Raw genomic sequence first — 26105 nt, 5'->3', positions numbered from 1 at the left:
AGACTTTTGATATATTGCTGTACCATGACTCTGCAATTTAATTTAAAGCTGCTGCCCTTTAAAAGTATGCTCTGTTTATAGCTCTATCTCAGTTCATTTGTTTCCATTTACAGCTCAAAGGAATTTTCTGTCACGACATTGGTCATCAGTTTGCAATGTTGCTGCTGGAGTGGAGGACGGTGATCTGTGTGACAAAAATGGAGCCAGGGTCCACTTAGTAGAGCAGTGATACTGTCAGACATGTCGCATGTGGCAAGTAGCCTGAGAGGCACGAATGGACACTAACTGCTCTGTCAGTTGATCGAGCAGAAACGTTGTTGAAGGCAAGCAATGTCATCCAGGTCCTCGGGTGGGTCACGATAGAGTGATAGTGATCCTCTTTACCAGGGAGGGAGTCAGAGATGATTTTGTTGCAGCTTTCGTTGCATCAAGATGGATGCCTCCACACGGTTTGAGTAAGTTTTTTAGCTAATGAAGTATAGTTGTTTTAAAAGAACCCAAGTTTCTTTATTACAATAAAAGAACTATCACGTGGTATCAGGAGCAGAAGAAACAACAGGAGTGTGTATCAGTCATTATCAGCAGAGATATGGAGAGTATGATGGTCCCTGATACTGTAAATGTCAACCACAAGTGAAGGCTGTTCAAACAAAGATTGATGCTGTATTTGCAAACAATTGGACTCAATAGCAAACTTAATGCATGGAAGATTGCACTGCTAATTACTGTGGTGGGAATTCAAGCACAAGAGGTTTTCAATACAAATGATTTTGCCAAGGCAGAAGTCTAGGGCAAGTTCGACAGGTGTTCGATGAACACTATTCACCAAAGAAAAATAAAACATTCAAGAGGTACATGCTTTTCTCACATATGCAGCTGCAGGGAGAAAGCTTTGATATATTTTTTTATATATAAATGGACTTGAAATTAAAAGCAAGAACATGCAATTTTGGATCACTGCAAGATTCAATGATCCATGATCAAAGTGTGTGTAACATTAATGATAAGAAAGTGAGAGCGAGGTTGCTGCAAGAAACAGAGCTTCCCTTAGCTGGAGCTATGAAGATATGCCACGCCAGTGAATTAGCTCTGCAACATGCGAAAAAATTCAGTGAGAGTGCAAAAGCCAGTGAAAATGAAGGCATAGCAGTGGTCACAGTGTCTGTCCACATACATAAACAAAAAATGAGATAATGGAAATAACAAAAAGGAGACATTCGTTTGTTAACGATGTGGCACTCAACATGCACCAAAACAATGCCCCTCCTAAGGAAAAGTCTGGAATAAGTGCAAAGGGCAGAATCACTATGAAAGCAATGTTTTTCCAAAGGGGAAGCAAAACAGAAGTGAAAGTGTGCACACTGTACACACTACAGAAGAAACTGCCCTCAGTGATATACTTTTCGTTGGCTTGGTAGTGCAGGAAGATTATAAACCAACAGATATTGAACAGCCAAGCATGAACAGAGTCGAGCAGGACAAGTGGACTGTGCCATTATGTACAAAGGGAACAACTATTCCTTTCAAGCTTGACACAGGAGCTAAAGTCAATTTGATCTGCGAGCGTAACATCAGGGCAATGAAGATAAAGCCATACATTCATGCAAATCCTGTACAGTTCAAAGCCTACAATGGAGAGATCAACATGAAAGGCACATGTAAACTCAGGGTGAAAGTTAAAGATAAAGAGCACTATGAAAGCAATGTTTTTCCAAAGGGGAAGCAAAACAGAAGTGAAAGTGTGCACACTGTACACACTACAGAAGAAACTGCCCTCAGTGATATACTTTTCGTTGGCTTGGTCATGCAGGAAAACTACTCAGGTTCACAGTAGTCCCTGATGTTCATGAATCATTGCTTGGTGACAAAACATGTGGAAACATGAGCCTACTCAAGAGGATGTACAACAGTGGTAATGAATGGAACAATGCAGAGGAAATACTGGATCAATTTCCAGACATCTTCTAGGGGTTTGGAGTTCTACTATTCACCTATAAGATGCAGTTAAAGGAGAATACACAGCCAGTAGTGCATGCCTGAGGCAGTTTCCAGCACCTCTAAAAGAAAAGCTCAAGCAGGGTCTCAACTGAATGACATCACTAGGGGCCATAAAGAAAGTGGAGGAGTCCACAGAATGGGTGAATTCAATGGTATGTGTCAAAAAAAAGTGACCGACACGTGTGCACAGAACCAAAAGACTTGAATGCCAATATAAAGAGAGAACATTATCAGATTTCAACCAGGGATAAAATTATATGAGATGGCCAGTGCAAAGTTTTTCACCAAATTGGATGTATCCTATGTCTCCTGGCAAATAAAATTGCACAAAATACTGTACATTTAATACGCCGTTTGGCTGATACTCCTGTCTGAGGACGCCTTTTGGAATTTCCTCAGCTCCTGAAGTGTTCCACAGGACAATGGAGCACATCACAGAAGGAATAAATGGGGTACGTGTGTACATGGATTACGTAATCCTACAAGAACAACACAATGAGAGGCTCATCAAAGTGCTGCAATGGAGCCAGAAGAATGGATTAAAGTTCAACAGAGAAAAAATGTCAGTTTGGTGTGAAGGAAATCACCTTTCTGGGAGATAAACTGCCAGAAGCAGGTGTGAAGCCAGACAAGAACAAGGTGAAGGCAATTTTAGAGATGCCCAGACCCAATGACAAAAAACAGTATATTGAGAGGGCTGCGAATGATCAATTTCATTGGTAAATTCATACCAAAACTGTCTTCCAAAACAATGTACTTTAGGAAGTTTTTACAGGACTAATGTGAATTCAAGTGGACAGCCAACCACGAGGAAGAATGGGGACAACTGAAGACCATTCTAACTATAGAACCACTACCTCTGCCATTCTTTGGCGCATCCAGAAGGATGAAAATATCTATGGCCCCTTCAAAAGATGGAATAGGTGCTGTACTACTTCAGGCTCTGGGAGAAGATTGGAGGCCAGTGACAAGGATGACAACATATGAATGTCGATAGGCACAGATCAAGAAAGAATGTCTAGGTCTGGTCTATGGACTTGAGAAATTCCAGTTAACGGCAAGGTCTACCAAGATTCGTGTCGGAGACAGGCCACAAGCCATTAATAGCGATAATCAAGTAAAATCTCAGTGAAATGTCACCGAGAATCCAAAGACTGATGATGAAGCTGCAATGTTATAACTTTGAATTGATGTACACACCAAGAAAACTTATTGTGTGAGCTGATACAGGGCAATGACACAGAGTGAAACACACAATGAGAGTTCCACAGAGACACATGTGAATTTCTTCCCATATCGGAAATGAAATCCAAGCAGATCACAGCTGAAACAGAAAAGGACACACTTCTACAGAAGGTCATCAAGAATCTGAATGAAGGATGGCCTAGAGGTGAATGTCAGAGCTGAGCTGAGTGTTGTCAATGGGCTTCTACTCAGACAGAGCAGAACTGTCATCCCTCAATCACTCCAACGAGATGCTGAAAAGGGTGTATAAGGGGCACCTTGGAATGGAAAAATGTAAGAGGAGGGCCAGAACTGCTGTTTATTGGCCAGGGATAAATGCTGACATTAACAGAATGGTTTCCAGCTATGAGACCTGTTTGAAACATTACGCAGAGTAGACAAAGGAACCCATGATAATAACCAACTTACCACCAGAACCTTGGCAGAAAGTTGGGACTGGTCTGTTCCACATGGATGGAAATAATTACTTGCTGGTTATTGATTATCTATTGAACTATCCAGAAATTGTGCTACTTCTTAATATTTTTGCTGCTCGTGTGATCAAATATATGAAATCTTTTCAAGACATGGAATTCATCAAATTGTCTACAGTGACGATGGACCATGCTACAGCTGTAGAGAATTCCAGAACTTTGCAGAAGAGTATGATTTTTGACATGTGACTTCAAGTCCTCTGCATCCGCGGTCAAATGGTAAAGCGAAGAAAGGAGTTCACATAGTTAATCAGTTGCTGTTGCTAGACCGTGGCTCAGATCCGTATCTAGCTCTATTGAGTTACAGAACTTTGAACATGGCATGTCACCCATTGAGCTGCTGATGGGAAGTAGACTATGCACCACAGTTCCCTATTCTGCAGACCCAAACAAGAACAGAGATGTCAAACGGAAACAAAAGCATCTTCAATGGAGACAAAAAGCAAACTATGACATCAGCAAGAGGCTTTGGGCCACTGGCACAACATGACACAGTGAGACTCAGAGATTCCAACACTTGGGACAAAAAGGACACTGTTCTGGAGGATGTAAATCCAAGATCCTTCACTGTCAGAACAGAGGATGCTCAAATACTGAAGAGGAATTGAAAGAGCCTGCTGAAAACTCAAGAGATGGTGCAGGAACAGACAAATGCAGAGGATCTACCTGTACAGTAATAGAGGAAACACCACCAATGCTAGACAGTAGTGGACCAACAGAATCAACACAAACACCTGAGTTAAGAAGATCTACACTTGTTATGAAAGCATCTGACAGGCTGAATCTCTAAAAGAAAAAGAAATGCCCACTTAAAAGTTTGTGCTGCTGATGTTGTGTTTACATTTGTGTTGAACTTTAAATTGAAATGAATACTGTATTACTGTGTCATGTTGTTATATTAAACATCTCAAGGAAAGGGGATGTTATAAAGTGCTAGTGTTCATCCTGACTATTGGAGGGAGTCAGAGTCTAGTTTGTTGCAGCTTCTGTTAGATTCAAAATGGATGCCTCACATGATCTTGAGTGAGTTCTTTAGCTATTAAAGTAGTTGTTTTAAAAGAACCCATTTATTTATTACAATAAAAGAAACATCACAGGGTGGACATAAAACAGAGAAGCACATGATCCTTCTCAACGCTCCACTGTATAATTATATCATGGATTTCCTCACCTCCAGACCACAAAGAGGATTGGCAAGAATATCTCCTCCACAATCACCATCAGAACTGGAGCACCAGAGGGTTGTAATCTTAGCCCCCTGCTCTACTCGCCATACACCTATGACTGTGTGGCTTGGTACAACAACAACATCTACAAATACGTTGATGATACCACCAGATGTCCGGTTTTAGGTCAGACAGTCCAGTTTTTGAGTAATCTGTCCTCCATCTAGCATCACCTTGAGCTGGATTTTAATTTTTCCTCCACTTGGGGGAGTTGGGGCAGAAAGGGGACACTTACCATGTTAAATGCGGCATCTGCGCAGCCATGTTTCTTCTTGTGCGCATGCGCTAGTGCTGGCTGGTGCATGGGTAATAGACTGGAGTACCAGGGCCACTTGCGTCACTCATGTTACTTCCGTCAGAGGGAGGGGGAAGTGGCGTGAGTGACACTAGTGGCCCCGGTGCTCCAATCTATTGCACATGCGCCAGCCAGCAGTAGCATATATGCACAAGATGACCCCAGGATGCCGTATTTAACATGGTAAGTGCCCCCTTTCTTTCAACCCCCGTCCCCCCCCCCCCCCAACCCCTAGGAGAGTTTTCTTACACTGACCCTGCATGTCCTCTGTTTTGGAAATTTGGAAATGGCCACCCTAGGTACCACGATAGTGGGTTGTATAAAAAAAGAGGTGATGGTATAGCATACAGCAGGGAGAATGAAAACTTGGCTGAATGGTGTACTAACAACAACCTGACACTCAATGTCACAAAAACCAAGGAGCTGATTTTGACTTCAGGAAGGGAAAAGCAGAGGTGTAAGATCCAGAGATCATTGGAGGTAATCAAAGGTGGCGAGAGTTTACATGTGTAAGTTTCTTTCTTATTATTAATTTATTCAAAAATTTGACCAAATGTGGAGTCAATTACAAATTTAAAAAATACAAAAGTAAATCCAGTATTTACTCCCTGATGGTTATACCCCTACTCCCCCGCCCACCCAAAAAAAAAGACCCCAAAGAAAAGGATAGATTGGAAAGAAAAACAAGAAAAAGAAAGAAAAAATAAAAGCAAGATGGACTGCTGAAAAGAGCCACATTCTCCACGGATCATAAATTCATATTCAATTAATTTTCTTTGGAGAAGATCAACACAGGTTTCAAGGATTAGGATAAACTTAATTAAAGATTTATACACGAGATTTGTAAATATGGATGCCAAATTTGTTAAAATGTCTTACTTATTCCTTAAGTTATAGGTCATTTTCTCGAGGGGAATACAATTGTGTATCTCTGCATTCCAACATGCCACACCTTGACGTGGATCAGATTTCCATGCCACTGCTATACATTTTCCAGCTAATGCTAATGCAATTTTAGCAAATACTGTTTGATGTTTCAGATTAGGTCTTATCCCTGTAATGTTACCCAGTAAAAATAATTCTTGGTTTTGTGGAAATGTAATTCCTGTGATCAGCTCTCAGAAATTTCCAAGATCAACCCAAAAAAAAAGCCTTACTTTGGAACATAACAAAGTTGAATGTAAAGAAGTTCCTACCTCCTCACCCCATCTAAAACATCAGTCTGATAGGTTTGTTTAATTTCTGTGGAGTGAGATTCAATTGATGCAAAAAAATTAAATTGTACTAATCTAGATCTTATTTTTATCATGTCAGTCATACTATCCCAACATTGTTTAGACATTTAAGTCTGACGCCCATCTCTGCCTGGACTTGTCAACCCCCGTTTGGCGGTACCATTTGAAGTAAAAGATACATTGCTGAAGTAAACTTCTTTGTACTTCCCTTTCTAATCAGATTCTCCAGATCACTACAATTTGGTAAAAAAACATTTAAAAAAGAACCTATCTCAAGATTTACATGTGTATGTTGAGTCATTTTTTTTTGTACCACCTGTACTCTGATAATAAATCTGAAATCTGAATGCGGCTGATGGTGGTACAAATGGGAAACCAGTGCGTCTACTCACACTTCAAACAGGCAACACGTGTCAAAACCCTCAAAGGGGCATCTCAGTCCAATGCCACTGAAGATTCTGGAGAGCGAAAAGTTTTGACAAATGCAACCAGGAACCAGAGGAAGTGACTGGCAAATGCCTAATCGACAAAGACATCGGCAGGAACTTGCATACCCTTTTCAGATTGTGCACTGCAGGATCACTTAGTGTCTGTGTAAGCTGATCAGAGAATTCAGGCAAAACTATCAATACAGAAACTCTAAAAATGAAGGGGACAAGTCACAGTGCCACCAGATCAGTTAAAATTTAGGCTGTTTCATTCTGACACAATTCTAAGATGCAAGCAGGGGAAAAGCTGACAGAAATGATACTGATAGCATGGTTTTTCCTCTTAGCCAAGCCTCAAGCCTTGTGGATAAGGTGGGAAACCAACAGGTCACAACTATGCAAATGACGAGAGTGTGTATGTCATAGGAGGCATGAGACCATGGAAGGTTTTCTATCAGATGGCCAAGGGTGGCAATGTGTCACAGGATGGAGTCACATCACAATACGTTTGAATCCTTGAAGAAAGCAACAGTTTATAAAGGTTATAGTCCATGTAGTATGGGTGTGTTTAGGGAACACTGTGAAAGGAGTAATATACACACAGTTGAATGAGAGGTGGAAATGGAAATACTTAACAGTATCTACTGTACATAAAGGAGGGTGACAAGATCAATATATTTAACATCAGTTTGTTGACTGAAACAACTATAAGTTGTGCACAGATACAGAGATGAAACTGTCACAGGGCAGAACATCCCAGTATTCAAAAGTTATTTTGTAAATGGGTCCCTTCAAGTATTTGCGAGGTGAACTGCTGAGCTTCTGGGAGATATTAAAGTGTCATGGGCAATGATTGGTTTGAGTCAGTAAAAGATTGTTCCAGAAGCAGCAGAAAATAGCCCAAGCCAAGACTGTCACTTTGACAGTGAATTAGTATTCTTAAACTAAAAAGGGAGAGGGTTCAGAGAAAGCTTCTTCAGTTACTAAACAGCATAAGGGTAACAATTAATGGAAGTTTTAGGGAAAGCATCAAGTTAGCCCATAAATAATGTGAGAAACAATCCATGAAACAGGGCTTGCTGCAGTGAGGTGATATGGATCAAGTCTGCCAAAATCTATACAAACAGAGGTTGAGATTATAGGAGTTCCATATATGTGAACTCTTGCTATTCACAGAACTGCAGAGTGAACTGAACTAAGTGCAGGAGTGACTTATACACCAGTTCAAATCTCAGTAGCTTTTCACAAATTTTGGGTAACATCAACAGGGAGAAGTACAGCCCTGCGGCATGGCTCAGACACTGGGCTCCTCAACCACTGTTGGACCGATTTCTTCCACTGTTAGACTGCCCTCTCCATGACTATACATTTTAAACTACTCACTTTTTGGGATCTAGCTTCTAGCAAGGCCAACAGTTATTCTTGCTAGCAAAATGCCCCTTGGTGAGCAGCCAGCACAGTCCTTCCACAGTGCTGTTGATTGGTGTTCCAAAATCAAACCCAACGATAACGAAAGACTAGCAAGTTGGATTTGAACCCATGAGTGGTGATGTTTCAACTCACCCGAATGGAGAATTCTTAGGTTTGGAAGTAGATTTCAGAGTGCCTGAGTGAATAACTGCAAGGCATTTTGTAGATGGTACACAGTGCAGCCACAGTGAATGGGTAGTGAAAAGAAAAAAAATCTTTAAAATGGCTGAAGGGCACAAATGATGAGATACTTTGCATTGGATAGTATCAAGCTTTCTGAAAGTTGTTGAAATTGTACTCATCGAACCAAATCAAAAGTGGTCCTTACATTTCTAACGTGTGCCTTGTAGATCATGGGAAGACTTTGAAGCATCACAGCACAAGTCACTCATCACAGGTTAACCAGTGTCTGCATGCTAGCGTAGTGATGTAGCTGGTATAATTGAGTTTCTGGTCAATGGTATCATCCAGGATCGAGATCTATGGTTTTCAAATATTTTATTTCCACTTTCACATACCAACTTAAGTAATCCCTATGCCATAAGTGCTCTGTGATTAGTAAGGGATTAGCGGGGAAAAAAAGGTAGAGAACCACTGCTCTAGATTCAGTTGTTGCTTAAATATTTTGCTTGAGAGAAATTGTCATTGACTCATTTCCTTTGGAGTTATGAAACCGTGCACATAACGAGTCAATTAGGTACGATTAAAACAGCGGTAGATGCACATGCCACTGAATGTCAAAGGCAGGTGGTTGGACTTTCCCCTGTTAGAAATGCAGTGCCCAGCATTTGTGTGGAACAATTATTCCTTGCTGAGCCCATGCCTGGAAGTTGTCTAACCTCACAAAATTGAGGTTGATGCACTTTTAAATTCTTATAGGACATATACTGATGTTATAAACAATGCTCAAGTTCTGTTTTCTTTAAACATCTCTCTTTCTGAACATTTCAGAATTTTTCCTCCACATCAGTGTTTTAAAAGATTTTATTGCTAATCAGCTCCCACTAAATTAGCCAGGAATCAATTTTTCATACCCGCTGCAGGGAGGCTTGTTAAGGCTTTCTTCTCAATACAATTTGCATGTCAGAATTGCAATCAACAGCAAGAACCTTTGGTGGGTTTTCTCTCAAACTGAAAATGCCCAATTACACAAGACAATGAAGATTTTGCTTCCTGAACACTTTTGAATTTATTTTATGGATTTTGGGCTGTTGATCATGAAAATGACCTTAATTTTTTTCCGATCACATACCGTTTTTTTTAGATATAATTTATTTTTGTGATTTCCTGTCATATTACGTCTACTAGTATATTGTCCACAAAGCAAGCTGTTTTGGTCAGTCCAAGCATGCCTGGGCTTTCACTTACTGCAGGTATGATGCAAATGTGGTCTTAGGGCTTGCCATTCTTAGTCACGACTGATGCAGATTTTCTTGGCAACTACATATACATCCAGCTAATTGACAACATGCTTCAAGCATAGAAAACCATAAACGGAATATAAAGATAGATTGTTATCGGATCACTCACCCTGTTATTAGCAATAGAGCTGGAGGACATCCCACCGAGAACATATAGATGGAGATTAAAGACAGGATTTTAGAGAATTCATTGAGCGACAGGATTTTAGAGAATTCATTGAGCAACAAATTAAAATGCAATTTGAAATAAATACGGAATCAGTGAAAGATAAATTTATACTATGGGATGCAATTAAAGTGTTCATCAGAGGGCAGATAATAAGTTATGTAACTAAGATGAAGAAGGACTACAATCGGGAAATAGAACAGCTGGAAAGGGAAATACCAAGTACAGAAAAAGAATTAGCAATAAGGGAAGATACAACAAAAGAAGAGAATTGGCGGACAAAAAAATAAAAGATGAAACACTACAAACATACAAGGTGGAGAAGAACTTAATGAAGACAAAACAGAAGTATTATGAGCTAGGAGAAAAAAATGCACAAAATACTAGCTTGGCAGCTTAAGACAGAACAAACTAAAAGAACAGTATTGGCATCAAGGAAAAAGGACAAACAAATTACATTATAATCCACGGAGATCAATAAAAACTTCAAGAAATTCTACGAGCAACTATATCGAACTGAGAACGAAGAGAAAGAAGACAAAATAAATGAGTTTCTAGCTAAAACTGAACTACTGAAATTGCAAGAAGAGGAGCAAAATAAATTTATAAAATCATTTGAAATAGAGGAAATACAAGATATATTAAAAGAACTACCGAACAATAAAATGCCGGGAGAGGATGGACTCCTAATAGAATTCTATAAAACATTTAAAGACTTATTAATTCCTCCTCTCCTGGAAGTAATGAACCAGATTGAAGAAACACAAAACATGCCAGATTCATACAAAACAGCAATAATGACAGTAATACCAAAGACGGGGAAAGATCCACTAACACCAGCATCGTATAGACCAATATCTCTACTTAACACAGATTATAAGATAATAGCTAAACTATTAGCAAACAGATTGGCCGACTATGTACCAAAAATAGTAAAACTAGATCAAACTGGATTTATTAAGAAAAGACGAACAACGGACAATATCTGTAAGTTCATTAACTAATCCATGCAGTACAAGGAAACAAGACGCCAACAGTGGCAGTTGCCTTAGATGCAGAGAAAGCCTTTGACAGAGTAGAATGGAATTATGTATTCAAAGTACTACAGAGGTTCAACCTACCAGAGAAATATATTAATTGGATTAAAGCATTATATAAGGGACCATTGGCGAAGGTGTCAGTAAAAAGATATATATCAAACCAATTTAAATTAAGCAGGTCAACTAGGCAGGGATGTCCACTATCTCCCTCACTGTTTGCATTAGCTATAGAACCACTGGCAGAACTGATAAGAACAGAAAATAAAATAAGTGGGATAAAAATAAAAGAGAAGGAATATAAAATCAGTCTATTTGCAGATGATGGCATAGTATACTTAACAGAACCAGAAATATCAATAAAAGAATTACATAAGAAATTGAAGGAAAATGGAGAAGTATCGGGGTACAAGATCAATGCAAATAAAAGTGAAGCAATGCCAATGAATAATGCGGATTTCGCAAAGTTTAAGAAAGAATCACCATTTAGATGGCAAACACAAGCAATCCGATACCTCGGTATACAACTAGATAATAATCTCGGCCATCTATACAAACTAAATTATCAGCCATTAATGAAGAAATTACAAGACAACTTAGAACACTGATAGGAAGGGTAAATTGCATTGAAATGAATATCTTCCCAAGGATACAATACCTATTCCAATCTTTACCAATTCACCTAACAGAGAAATTTTTCAAGGAGCTAAAGAAAATAATAAGGAAATTCTTATGGAAAGGGGGGAAACCGAGGATAGTGCGAGATAAATTAACAGAATGGTACAAACAAGGGGGTTTACAGCTACCAAGCTTTAAGAATTATTATAGAACAGCACAATTAAGATACCTATCAGATTTTTATCAAACAAGGGAAAAACCAGATTGGGCCAGATTCGAGCTAGATAAAATAGGGGAGAAGGTACCTGAACATATACTATATAAGTGGGATGAAAAGCTGGTGCAACATGGGAATTCACCAGTACTGCACCATCTGCTCAACTTTTGGAAGAAGATTCACGTAGAAAGGAAAAAAAAAACAAATTATCAAATACAAAAATTAATATTGACGCAAAATCAACTAATCCCTTTCACAATAGATAATATTTTCTTTAGAGAATGGGAGAGAAAAGGGATCAAAAGAATAGAAAATTGTTTTTCGGGAAATAAATTATTATCTTTTGAACAAATGAAGTGCAAATATGGGATAACTCACGGTACTATGTTTGCATACCACCAACTGAAAACCTACTTGAAGGACAAATTGGGAAGCAATTTTGAATATGTGATTACAGACTCAATGATAATTAAAAGATTTATAACAAACATGTACATCAAGCTGCAAGAGAAAGAGAACGAGGAAACAAGCTGTAAACCCAAACAAAAATGGAGACAAGATCTAAACATAAAGATAAAGAATGAAACATGGGAAAAGCTCTGCTCCGGAACTATGAGAAATACAATAAACACGAGGTTACGCATGATACAATATAATTGGTTACACAGGCTATACACCACACCCCAAAAGTTAAATAAATGCGACCCAACAGTATCAGATAGATGTTTTCGCTGAAAGGAGGAAACGGGAACAACAGTACATGCAATTTGGGCATGTGAGAAAGTGGAAAAGTTTTGGGAAGATCTAAACCAGGTATTAAATAAAATCACAAAAAGCAACAGACCAAAAAATCCAAAGATCTTTCTTCTAAGTAATATAAGAAGTAAAGAACTTGGACTTGATTTGGATGGAGCACAAAAAAGATTTATTATGATAGCCTTAGCTGTAGCAAAAAAATGTATTATGTCAACCTGGAAATTAGAAGATAGCCTGAGAATACAGCAATGGTACATAGAAATGAATAAATGTATTCCATTGGAAAAAATAACATATAATTTAAGAAATAACATCACAGTATTCGAACAAATTTGGGAACCGTACATGGAACACAACAGAGAAGTCCTACCGTGGACCTCCACCCCCTAAAATGACAGAAGGAGAAGAAGACGAAATGAACTGACCCAGTATGTAAAAGTAGATGACACAAATTTCTTGTTTATTTTCATTGTGTGATGACATTGTTTAATGGGTTTAATGTATCATATATGTTGAATGTTGAGTGGGTGGGGAGGGGGGTGAAGGAGGGAGGGAAGGGAGGGGGGAAAAGGGGAGAAAATGACACTTTGTATATTCAAGAGGGAAATGTTTGTGTGTATTTTGGTCAGTATGGTTCATCGTGCGAAAAATTTAAAAAATTTTTTTTAAAAGCATAGAAAACCATAAAGTGCAACATGTCATTTAAAATTCATTTTCTGCATTCGCCCTTGATCCTCCCGTGCTGATCTCGGTGCAGTCAGTGATGAACAAGGTGAAAGGTTTCACCAGGACATTGTGACCATGGAAAAGCAGTATCAGGGCAACTGGAATCAATGCTGGCTGACTATTGGTTGGACACTAACACACAAGAGGCATCAGATGCTGAGTACAAATTAAAATCAGCAGTAAAACCTTTTCAAGTCAGTTGAACGAAATGCTAAATTCAAGTTAATTAAATGTTTCTCCAACTTCCTACACGAAACAGCAAATCTGAAATTATCTTTGTGGTCAACTTGAAATTGTCTATCATAATCCCGAATGCTTTTTCAGGAAGCAAACCTTTAGAAAAAATTATTGTCCAATGTTATTGGTCCCAATCATCACCCAGCAGAAATTACCTAATTCATCACTGATTAAACCTGAACTCAGTACCTCAATAAATCATAAATTACTAATCCTGTAATTAGTTAGTGGCATCTCCAACTATACCTTAAAAATCAACCTAATTGTGTTCAAAAGGCAAAACCATTAATTCTCTTTCCTGAAGAACCCCAATTTATCCATGACAGGAAGTGCTTGTCTAACTTTCTTCACAGAGCACCTCAACAAGAAGAATCCTTTCCAATGGCCTCAGGCTGGGAGAATAGCCAGAGGTGTGTTTTATTTTAAATGTGTGAACACCTAATTCTTGCCACTGAGGGCAAAATACCCTCCACCTTAAACTCCTGGTACAGGTTCATTAGAAATATTGTACAACTTCGGTACCATCACACTGAAGGCCCTTTTATAGAGTGAAAAAATGCCACCGTAAAGACAGAGATTCTCTGCCCTTGCGTCACAGAACTTCCCATCATAAATGCTCCATGAACAGATCCAATCCCCTCTTCAACCTAGTGTCAGAGGTGGAGCCACACATCATAAATGTACATAGAGGCGAGCTGATGATACCATCAGCCTACAACCCAGGAGCCACCACCAAGGCTCCCACAGTGATTGTTGCTGGGGTTAGGGCTCCCTCCTGCCACCCAGAAATGTCTTCTTCTTGTTCCCCCACTGCCCCTCGCTCCTTCACCAAGGCCATCGAGACCGAGGAGCTGGAGGGCAGCGAGGAGCCGGAGGCCCAGGTGGGAGAAGGAGAGACTGAGCCCACCAAGCCAGAGAACAGAGGGTCCCAGGTTCTAACCCCACAGCCCAGGAGTAAGGAGTGGAGACGGAGGGGCAGAGCCAGGGAATCCGATGGATGCAAGAGCAGCAGAAGCAGCTGGAAGAATGATCAATGGTCGTCTTCGTCACCCATTATCCCCCCTCCCCCACGCAGCTGGAACTGCTCTGCATTTCCCAGAATGGTTCCAGCTGCATGGGGAATTACGGGTAACGAAGCCGGCCATTTGCTTAGCAACAGGCAGCGCTATGGCACCATTCGCCCCTCCTCCATAAGCTCTGGAGGACGTTACGAGGTGCAGCGCAAGAGCACCCTTTTAGAGCTGTTCCATAAAAAGGTAAGTTCAAATTTTTCTGCAAGGACTAATTTGTAATTTCGGCCTCAAGGCATAAAAACACCTAGGGTACAATAGAGACCATGGATAAAAGTTCTAATGCTGAAATTACTTGCTCTGGAAAGGCGCATTTTTGGAGATGATGAACAGAGTAGATTGTAATTGAATTACATAGGGAACGGAAAATGAGTTGAGAATATGGTTTGTGTGAATTAGCTGGATAATCAGAAGAGATGAATGAACAAGTTGCCATTTGGATGAGGCAAGCATTGCTGTGACTGATGCTAGAAAGTACGAAAGGTGAGACGTTGGGTGATTTAACACATCCCTAGATTTCAGTTTTGTTATCTTCAGAGTCTACAGGTGAATTTCACAAATAATTTTTGCTTGTATTTCCCTTAAAACAAGCATCTCAATGTTGACTGCACAACTGCTACTGGGAAATTCGGTTAATTGCATCAAAACCTACTCAGACAGCCTCAATGCACAGTTCTCACCCCACAACCCCCACCTCCTTTGTTATGCGTTCATATACATTTCCTAAGCACTGGGAAGTTTTGCAGAGGCCTCGCAGCGTAACTGGCCCATTCTTTGCTTGACATCTAGATAAGAGCATGGGTCCGAAAACTGCAATTATCAACAAGAACCTTTGGTGGATTTCTTCCCCGTAATTAAAGAATGCCGAGGCCAATTATTGGCCCCAATAGTCACCCAGCAGAAATCATCCATTTCTTTGCTGATTAAACCTGAACTCTGTCATCTCAGGTCCTCATTATAAATTACTCACCCTCTAATTAGTTCATGATATCTCCTACTATATTTAAAATAACACAGAACTAATCTTATTTAAAAGGTAAAACAATTCTCTTTGCTGATGAAGAACCCTAATTTATTCATTAAAAGTAGTATTTGTCTTTGCCCTAAATTTTGACAATGCATCTAAATGAAATTATTGTAATTTTAGGATCTTTAAATGAGATAAGGATTGCAACTCTTATTTACAATCAAAGTCAAATCTCATATTGTTGTGCCATATTGGAGATTTGGTCAAATTAGAATGACAGTACAGTTGATTTGCTCTAGCAAGGATATCACAGAGAGAAACAGGGTCTAATTTAGCAGTGAACTGCACGGTGCAATTCTGGAAAGTAGCTTAGCTGCAGTCGTGACTTGAAAGTGTAAAGCAGTGGTTCCCAACCTTTTTCTTCCCACTCACATCCCACTTTAAGTATTCCCTATGCCATAAGTGTTCTGTGATTAGTAAGGGATTGCTTAAGGTGGGATGTGAGTAGGAAGGGAAGGTTGAGGATCACTGCTCTAGACCCAATTATTACTGAAATATTTTGCTTGAGAAAAATTGTCACTGGCCCATTTTCTTTGGAGTTATGAAACTGTGCACATCATAAGTCCATTAGGTATGATTAAAACAGTGGTTTTCAAACTTTTTTCTTTCCACCCACATATCACCTTTAGCAATTCCTTATTAATCATAGAGCACCTATGGCATAGGGAATACTTAAAGTGGTATGTGAGTGGAAAGAAAAAGTTGGGAACCACTGGTGTAAAGTAACTCCAATTTTTATCTAAAATATGCTCCACAAATTAGTTATTTATCAGAAATACATGTTGTGCAAACCACTAAAATCATTATAATTCTCTAAGATGTCCATACATTCTCCACTATAACAGGAGAGATGAATGTTATGACAATTAAGACTCTAATCTTCTTCCTACAACTGATCAAACTGGAGAAGTTGAAAGAATGGAAGCCAGATTGTCTCAAAGTAATTAATGCCATTGGAATAAATGTATTTCACATCATTATACTTAAGGAAAGTAGAATAAGATAAAGCATGTTGTTATGAGCCCAGAGGACCCCAAAACCCAGCAGCAAGATATTCACCAAGACAAATGGTTAGTTAAATAAAAGTTGCTTTTAATTATCTTTAAACATGCAAATAGGATCAAACTTTAACTTATCACTATTAATTTACTTAACCCCCTTCTAATTCTAAGCAAATGTGAATGTAATGTGCGTGTAAGTTCAAAAAATTTCTTTGGTTCACAGTCCAATCTCACTTCTCACTCCTCCAAGTTCACTGGTTGGAGGAAATTCTTACACTGTGCACAGAATTTAACATTTGTGTTGAAAGATAAATGTTTACCGCTCAGGAAGGTTCTTGTCAGCTTTCAGAGAGAGATTTATTATTCCAGGACAACCACAACTGATGTACTTCCATCAGCCACTTCCGTGTCTTGCTGATGAAACTTGCCCCTTCAGGGTTCTCCAGATGATAACCTCTTTCTTTCAGGTCACCACAGAGTTCCTTTTTGTTTCACTTATCCCAAGTGAAACATTGGACAGCCAGTCCTCTCCTCTTGCACGAACCACAGGGGCTTTGACCAGGCCAACTTTCAAATGGGCTTTCCACAAGCTTGTCAGCTTGTCCTGTTCCAGTCCCAGCAACTTCTGCCAGCTGTAACACTGTACAAGTGATCTTTGTGCCCCCCCCTCTCTCTCTCTGAGAGAAAGCCTGTTTGACTCTCTCTGCTTGCAAGACCACATGACCCCCTTAGAACAGCAAACTCTCTTCCAGATAGCTCCGGCTCTGACATGCTCTTTCATCTTGTTGCCTTTTGTAAACAACAATCCATTAGTGAAGTCTCTTGAGCATTCTTCAAAACTCTTGCAAAAGCTCTGAGAGCCCATTATGGGTGTGATAGTATAGATTCTATCACCAATGTATATATGTACATATGTACAGATGGTAGTATAGGATGACTGTGATTGGCTGAGAGTGTAGCCACACCTACTGGCAGGTCTTAAATGATTGCTCCTAGCCAGACCAGGTCATTCTGGACTGGTCGACCTACTTGTGATATGCTCCAGGCTTTCAGTTAATAAAAGCCTTGGTTTGGATCAACAAGTCTTTGGTTCTTTCGACGCGCACTACAATTTTATTAACTAAAACATTTTGAAGGGATGGAGCGTATGCTACCGCTGGAACGCCTCGTCATCGACCCACAGTCAGCCACAGCATCAAATGACTTTAAGCACTGGGTGAGATGCTTCGAAACATACTTACAGCTCTCTGATCCTGCCGTGATAGAGGACAACCATCGACTACTAATATTGATGACTAGGGTGTCCCCGAGAGTCTACCAGAGTGTCCAGGATGCGACCACTTACGCCGCAGCCATGAAGGTGCTGAAAGGGCTCTACGAGCGACCAGTGAACAGGATCTATGCTCGGTACAAACTTACTACAAGGAGGAAACAGCCCAGTGAGTCCTGTAGAGCTTATCTTCAGGCACTAAGGACAATGGGCAGGGACTGTGGCTGCACAGAAAGAACTGTTGCGGAGACCACAGATGATCTCATTCGGGATGCCTATGTGGCCGGGGTTCGATCGAATGAGGTGAGGTAGCGCCTGCTAGAGCACGGGGGAGTAAACCTAGAGGACGTGATCCGGATGACAGAGACGATGGAGCTGCAGTCTTAAGTATGGACATGTACTCTCGAGGCTGGACCCCACACTCTGATGTGAATAGGATGCCTTTCCTCTGGGACTGGATTTTCAGTGCCAGTTTCAAACCATTTCCCTGCACTTTGGGGGGCCTCACGCTCCACTCTCTGTCTGTAACCACTCCACCTCAGAAACTTCCTGCCAGCAGGAGCCCTACCCACCCGCTCTCGCGCCCCGGGGCCTCATCTGTAGTCTCTCCACCCTCCGAGTTGCTCCACCAGCACTTTTCACAAATCTCACCCCTGGCTGGAAGCCAGTGGCCACCAAAAGCCGGCAATATAGTTATGAACACAGGAAATTTATCACAAGCGAGGTGCGCAGACTGCTGGATGAGGGCATTATCGAACCTAGCTCGAGTCCGTGGAGGGCCCAGGTGGTGGTTGTTAAAAACGGGGAGAAGCCGCGGATGGTGGTTGACTACAGCCAGACAATCAACCGCTTCACGCTCCTGGATGCGTACCCCCTTCCATGGATCACAGATATGGTGAATCAGATTGCCCAATACCGTGTATTTTCCACCATTGACTTACGTTCGACCTACGATCAGCTCCCGATCCGCCGAGAAGACCGACCTTTCACGGCCTTCGAAGCGAATGGGTGGCTGTATCAATTCCTCAGGGTACCCTTTGGGGTCACAAATGGCGTCGCAGTCTTCCAGTGGGAAATGGACCGGATAGTGGACCAGAACAGGCTGACTGCTACTTTCCCGTATCTGGACAATGTCACCATCTGCGGCCATGACACGGAGGATCATGATGCCAACCTTGAGAAATTTTTCAGACTGTGATTCGGCTGAACTTGACCTACAATTTTGACAAGTGTGTCTTCCGGACCACTTGGCTCGGTTGAGTGGTGGAGAACGGGGTGGTCATGCCGGACTCTGACCACATGCGTCCCCTCATGGACTTGCCCTGACCCCCTCAACACCCAGAAGGCACTCAGACGCTGCCTGGGTTTTTTCTCTTACTATGCCCAATGGGTTCCACACTATGCCAACAAGGCACGGCCACTCATCAAGACCACCTCCTTCCCCCGTCAACCAAAGCCAGAGCGGCCTTCGACCGCATCAAATCGGACATCGCTGCTGCAACACTGCATGTCATTGATGAGCCCATTCCGTTCCAAGTCGAAAGCGATGCGTCTGACTTTGCACTGGCAGCCACTTTGAACCAGGCTGGCCAGCCAGTAGCCTTCTTCTCCAGAACCCTCCAGGATCATGAGATCTGTTGAAAAGGAGGCCCAGGCCATAGTCGAAGCAGTATGTCGTTGGAGACACTACCTCACTGGCAGGCGCTTTACGCTGCTGACCGACCAACGCGCGGTCTCCTTCATGTTTACTAATACCCAGCGAGGTAAGATCAAGAATGACAAAATCGCCAGGTGGAGAATCGAGCTCTCCACCTTTAATTATGACATACTGTATCGGCCAGGTAAACTCAACGACCCGCCAGATGCACTCTCCAGGGGGACTTGCGCCAACATACAACTGGACAGGCTGCAGAAACTCCACGAGGAGCTCTGTCATCCAGGGGTCACTAGGTTCGCGCACTTTGTCAAACCTCGCAACCTGCCCTACACGGTTGAGGAGATTCGCTCCATGACCCGAGCCTGCCGAGTGTGCGCTGAGTGCAAGCCTCACTTCTTCCATCCGGAGAACACCCACGTCATCAAAGCCACCCGCCCCTTTGAGCATCTCAGCGTAGACTTCAAGGGGCCCCTTCCGTCAACCAACCGTAACACCTACATCCTTACGGCCATCAACGAGTACTCCTGTTTCCCGTTCACTGTGCCTTGCTCGGACATGACTGCCTCCTCAGTTATAGAGGCCCTGCACTGCATCTTCGCTATCTTCGGGTACCCCAGTTACATCCACAGTGACAGGGGGTCCTCGTTTATGAACGCAGAGCTGCAGCAGTACCTTCTGGAGTGTGGTATTGCTTCAAGCAGGACCACCAGCTATAACCCATGGGGTAATGGGCATGTCGAGAGAGAGAATGCCACCGTCTGGAAAGCGGTTACGCTTGCCCTCCGGTCCAAAGGTCTCCCCACCTTTCGCTGGCAGGATGTGCTCACTAGTGCCCTACACTCCATCCACTCCCTCCTATGCACCACGACCAATTCCACCCCATTGAAAGGATGTTCTCTTTCCCGAGGAAATCCGAGTCGGGTACGACCATACTGGCATGGCTCAGGTCCAGTCCTCTTACGACGCCATGTCCGGTACTCTAAGAACAACCCCTTGGTTGACCGAGTGACTGTTCCATGCAAACCCACATTATGCCCTCGTTGAGCACCCGGACAGACGGGAGGACACAGTCTCGGTAAGGGACCTAGCCCAAGCCGGATCAGGTGCAGCAGTCCCTTTAACCCAACCTCCCCCTATTCCTTCTCCCCCAGGTCATGTGCTTGAATAGAGGGACCAGCACCACCCCACCAACTCAGGCCAGACTGTCGACCACGCCGTTGGGGAATTGAGTGAAGCAGTGGCCGCACCCTATAGGCCTGTCGGCGACACGACTCTGGCGACCCCAATCCCGGCGCCACAGTGGTCACGCCAGATGGTCAGGCCCCCTGACCAGTACAGCCCCTAACCTCCATCCACCCTGGGGTCGGTTCTCAAAGAAGGGGTAAATGTGATAGCACAGATTCTATCACCAATGTGTATATGTACATATGTACAGAAGATGGTAGTGTAGGATGACTGTGATTGGCTGAGAGTGTAGCCACACCTACTGGCAGGTCTTAAAGGATCGCTCCTTGCCAGACCAGGTCATTCTGGACTGGTCGACCTACTTGTGATATGCTCCAGTCTTTTAGTTCATAAAAGCCTTGGTTTGGATCAACAAGTCTTTGGTTCTTTCGACGCGCATTACAATGGGGCAGAGCTCCAGTATTTCAAATAAGATCTGTTTTAAAGTGTTTGTATGTGACCTACTCTAACAAATCTTTCCCAATTTATCTCCCAAAAACATATCTATATACTCTGTCACAATGTGGTGAACAAGAACTGTATAGGTTCAAATCCCACTTCAGAGCCTTGAGCACACACACTCCCATGCATCACTGAGTGAGCTCACTCCTGTGGAGGGTCCAACTTTCAAAGGAATGCCTGTCACCTCAGGTGCTGTAAAATATCCTATGCCTTTTTGAGGAAATGCAAGGTATGCTCCCCAGAATCCTGGCCATATTTATTTCTCATTTAACCTACATCACATAAGTTTTCATCATTATACAGCTTCCAGTGTAAAAAAAAATCCACTCAAGTTAGAAATTTATATTGACAAGACTACTAGTCTTCCAAAACTGGCTTTCTATTGGAAACCTTTATACATAACTCAATGTTTACAAAGGTGACATTGTTGTTTCTTTGATATATCTGTGTACCAATGGGTTTAATGCAGTAATCAAAAAAGCTAGATACGAAAAAAATCCTTTCTATATAATTTGGTCAGCCACAAATATAGATGAAATTGCTGAAAGCCACAAGGTCATTATTATTCACAATTTTGATTGCAAAGTTAAATCAGAGCTGCAGACTAACATTAAAACTTTTTTAATTGCTGTGTTTACATTTAGAACCTGCTTGTAATGCATAGACACTTGTTTAACCTTTTCAATAAAATAACGTGTCTTGCAATTCTCCATCAAAAGTGCTTTTGAAGGGTCATTATCAATGCACTGGAGGAAATAGTCAATTTTTGTGCATCAAGCATCTAAAGTGTGATAACAATGGGTGTTGGTGATGTTAGCGGAAATAATAACGTAATTTTTGGCCAGGATTCAGGGAAGCGCCCCTGCTCTTCTTTAAGAAAGAAGCATGGAACATTTTGCACACCTGAGAGTCCTCAATTTAGCATCTCATTTGACAGATGGGCCTCCCAACTGCCAGCACCCACACGGTAATGTTCCAGAGAGCTTGCCTCGATTGGGTGCCTAGATGAAGTTGGGACAGTAAACGAAAAGCAAAAAGAAAGGCAGATGCCATGATTCTCAAACAGGAAAGGAATGGTCACCAACCTCAACTTCGTTTCTCTCTCTCTCCACAAAAGCTGCCTGCCCCTGCACTTCCAGTTTTTTTTTTTGTCAGGAATATTACAATCATGGCAATGTCAAAAGGTAATCAGAGCACTAAACTCCATGCACAGTTTGTGTCCAAGCACCTTCCAGCAGAAAGTGGTTGAGGGACAGACTAGTTCAACTTTTCAGGGAAAGTTGGACAGATAGTTTGAGGCTGGAGGGGGAAATCAGGGCATCGGGATGAGATGGAGAAGACAAGAAGCCCTCTAATTCGATGCTATAAACGAAGTCATTGATGCCTTCCCAGCTTCGTGTGGCGGGGCAGGGAGAGGAGCCAAGTGGTACTGAAACGCGTGGCTCGCCCAGTGACACTGAGCACGGCTTACCCGGCGAGTAGAGTTGGGCCAGCTCCCTGGCCCCAGCGTGCTGCGGTCCCCAGCGCGGCACCGTGCTGCTCCTCGCCCCGGCGCCGTGCTCGTTGCCGTTCGGGTCCTCCTCGGCCATGGACCGCTGTTCCATCTCCGGCTCCGACAGCAAGGCAGCCACCATCTCCCGCAGGCCGGCAGCGAGACTCGAGCACCCGGGTATCTGCTGTCCGGAGCCCGGACCCAGATGTCACCAGGAGCCCAGGGTTTGGAGCAGACGCGCGGAGGCGAGGAGGAGGAGGGGGGTCACTCCCAGCAGATGTCTCACGCCGGGAGATGCCGCAGGCAAGCGGGCGAGAGGCGAGCTGCTTCCCAGCCTCCCGGCACGGAAGGACGCGCAGCCCCGTACGTGCAATGAAAGGCTGCCTGCGCCCCACCCCGCTCCCTGCCCGAGCAGCCAGAAGTTGCACCCAGCTGGCAAACAAGCGAAATACGCCCAGTCATTTACCCCCGCGATTAGACTCGTCCAGCGCCGGTTCAGTAGCATTGCATGTCCACAGGTAACGCTGGGGACATTCTGCAGGCGAGACAGTATCTGTGGAAGGAGAAACGAGCCAATCTTTCAGACATGATCTGCTCATCTTGTTTCAAGCTGCTCTGGTGCGAAGGCCAACCAGAAAGCTCACGAAGAACAAAAGGCACCTTCTCATCTCAAGGTCTGATGCAAGCAAGGGATGTCTCAGTTGTGAAGGTGCATGATGAGATCCCATCCCATCCTCCCTTGACCATACAACCCTCCCCGATTGCCCAATGAAGTGGTCAGGAGTTGGAGAATGGTCAGAAATTCGAGGGGGTGAGGAAACTGCAGCACTGCAAGGCATGGTGGAGGGAGGCGGAGGAGTGCCTGCAGGACTGGGCCGGATTCACGGTCTCATTCTCGAACTTGAATGCATGTTCACAGCTGTCACCTACTTCATCAGGACCTGTGGGGAGGAGTGTGGGCCCACACGCCCATATTGTGAAGACCCCAAGGGTTCGCCACCCCCGGCTGAGGGTTGGGGTTTAAGACTGGTGATCCAGATGTGTACAGGAAATCCAGATAGGACCTGCAGAAGGCTATCTTAGCAGCAAAGAGGCAATTTGGAGGAAAGGAAGAAACAGCCAGCTATCACAGACCATGACATCGAAAAGACCTGGTCCCATTGCAATTCGCCTACCACCACAATCACTCCACAGCAAATACAATCTCACTGGCTCTCCACTCAGCCCTGGATCACCTAGACTACGACAACATGCACATCAGACTCCTTTTCATTGATTACAGTTCAGATTTCAAAACCCATCATATTCTCAGTACTGGTCACCAAGCTTCAAAACCTGGGCCTCTGCATCTCCCTCTGTAACTGGACCCTTCACTTCCTTATCGGAAGCCCACAGTCATTGCGGATCAGAAACATACCTCAAGGATGTGTGCTTAGCCCATTGCTCTATTCGTTCTACACCCATGACTGAGTGGCGAGGTGCAATTTAAACGCCATGTACAAATTTACTACTGCCAGTGCAGACATCAGCAGAAACACCGACATCAAAGAGGAAGCGTACAGGAGTGATGTCGTTCAGTTAGTTGAGTGGTGTCACAACAATGACCTTGCATTACATTAGCAAAACTAAGGAATTCAGGAGGGGGGAATGAGCACACAAAACAGACCTCATTGAGGGATCAGTAAAACCACAGAAATGCTGAAGGTACTCAGCAGGTCTCACAGCATCCATAGGAGCTAAAGATATATTACTGATGTTTTGAGCATGAGCCCTTCTTCAAGGTAAGGTTACTGGATGCTGTGAGACCTGCTGAGTTCCTCCAGCATTTCTGTGTTTTGACTGCATTCATTCAAGTGCTTGGCTGTTCAGCAAAGGTGCTCATATCTCTCGATCTGGCATGATCTCTGACCCTTCAAATTATAGTTGTCGCCCTCTTCTTCAGTGAAGGCCCCATCTTTGAGCAGAGACCATAGTCAACGCTGAGTTCATGATTATACAAGGGAAAAATACTGAAGTGGTTTCCCATTGGCTTCTTCAGTTGCAGTGTCCATACTGGATGGGTAACCCTGGCCATTGATCAGTAGATTCATCTGCCCAGCATTTTTAGTTTTACAACTATAAATTCCAATTTGTAGAATCTGCTTGTAAAAAGCATCCATTATCTGCAATCCATGGCTTTACATGATCCTGATTTGGAGGCTAAACAAATACTATACCTTGCCCAAGGGTGACTTGTAGGCTATCAGATGGAAGGAACGGCTTATACCTTTTGCTGAGCAATTGTGCAGCACCAACACCAATCACAGCATATTGTAGATTTTCATGGAGGGGGTCAGCAGTGGAAAGGGTAAAGAATTTGAAATAGCTGGGTGTCAGCCTCTCTGAAGATCAGTCCTGAGCCTCCATGTCCATGCAACCATGAAGAAGGCACGTCAGTAGCTATACTTTGTGAGGAGATTTGGTAGGTCACTGTGAAGAGCATTCTGACTGGTTGCATCACTGACTAATATGCACAGGTCAAGAAAAAGCTACAGAGAGTTGTGAACTCAACCAGCACCATCTTCACTTCCACTCACATATTCAAGAGGTGGTGTCTCAAGCAAGCAGCCTCTAACCTCAAGGACCTTCATCACCCAGCCCATGTCGTCCTCACTGCTACCATCAGGAAGGAGGTACAGGAGCCTGAAGATGAACACCCTATGATACAAAAGCAGCTACTTCCCCTCTAGCATGAGATTTTTGAATGGACAATGAACCACAGACACTCCCTCACTTTTTCTCTTCTTTTGCACTTATTTTTTTAATGTAATTTGGAGCAATTTTTACCACTATAATGAATGCTGCCACAAAATAACGAATTTTGTGACACATGATCGTGACATAAATTCTGATTCTGAAACCCAAGAACTGTGGATCAGAGGGATGAAGTATGAGGGACTGAGGGATGGGGTTCATGGAAGGAACTGACCAATATGGGCCAGAATCATCTCAGAATTTGAGGCAGCAACAGTATTGATGCATCACATGAGAAACACCCAGATAAATGGGGAATTAAAACAAGGAAAACCTTTCTTTTGGCAAACAAGAAGATAGGATCCACTCATGAGTGAATGGAGATTGGGTAAAGAGAGAGTGAGAAGATTCTCTCTGGAAGGACCAAGAAGGAAGGAGAGAGCATTTCATTGAGAGTTGGTAGATCACAAGTGGAAAGTGGGGGAGAACATTTGAAAGTGAATGGGCATAAATATTTACTGAGGAAATGAAGAGGTATAAGTATTTACAGAAGAAGAATCGATTACAAGGATTGGCACATAACTCCTGCCTGAGCTGGTCTACAATTTCTTCTATAAAGGA

At 42.7% G+C, this 26105-nt stretch overlaps 1 protein-coding gene across 1 annotated transcript in view; it reads right to left on the bottom strand.

Moving 5' to 3' along the window:
• Positions 1-23073, bottom strand: part of LOC138744861 (plasmanylethanolamine desaturase 1) — a 152122-nt gene extending 129049 nt beyond the window's left edge. The window contains exon 1 of the mRNA XM_069901644.1: positions 22731-23073. Coding sequence (XP_069757745.1) covers positions 22731-22893 — 163 coding nt within the window. The 5' untranslated portion in view covers positions 22894-23073. The remainder of the gene's footprint in view (positions 1-22730) is intronic.
• Positions 23074-26105: the final 3032 nt, after the last annotated feature.

Source organism: Narcine bancroftii, chromosome 10 (genome assembly GCF_036971445.1).
Source record: "Narcine bancroftii isolate sNarBan1 chromosome 10, sNarBan1.hap1, whole genome shotgun sequence".
NCBI classification, from domain to species: domain Eukaryota; kingdom Metazoa; phylum Chordata; class Chondrichthyes; order Torpediniformes; family Narcinidae; genus Narcine; species Narcine bancroftii.
This window is presented reverse-complemented; position numbering and strand designations above follow the sequence as displayed.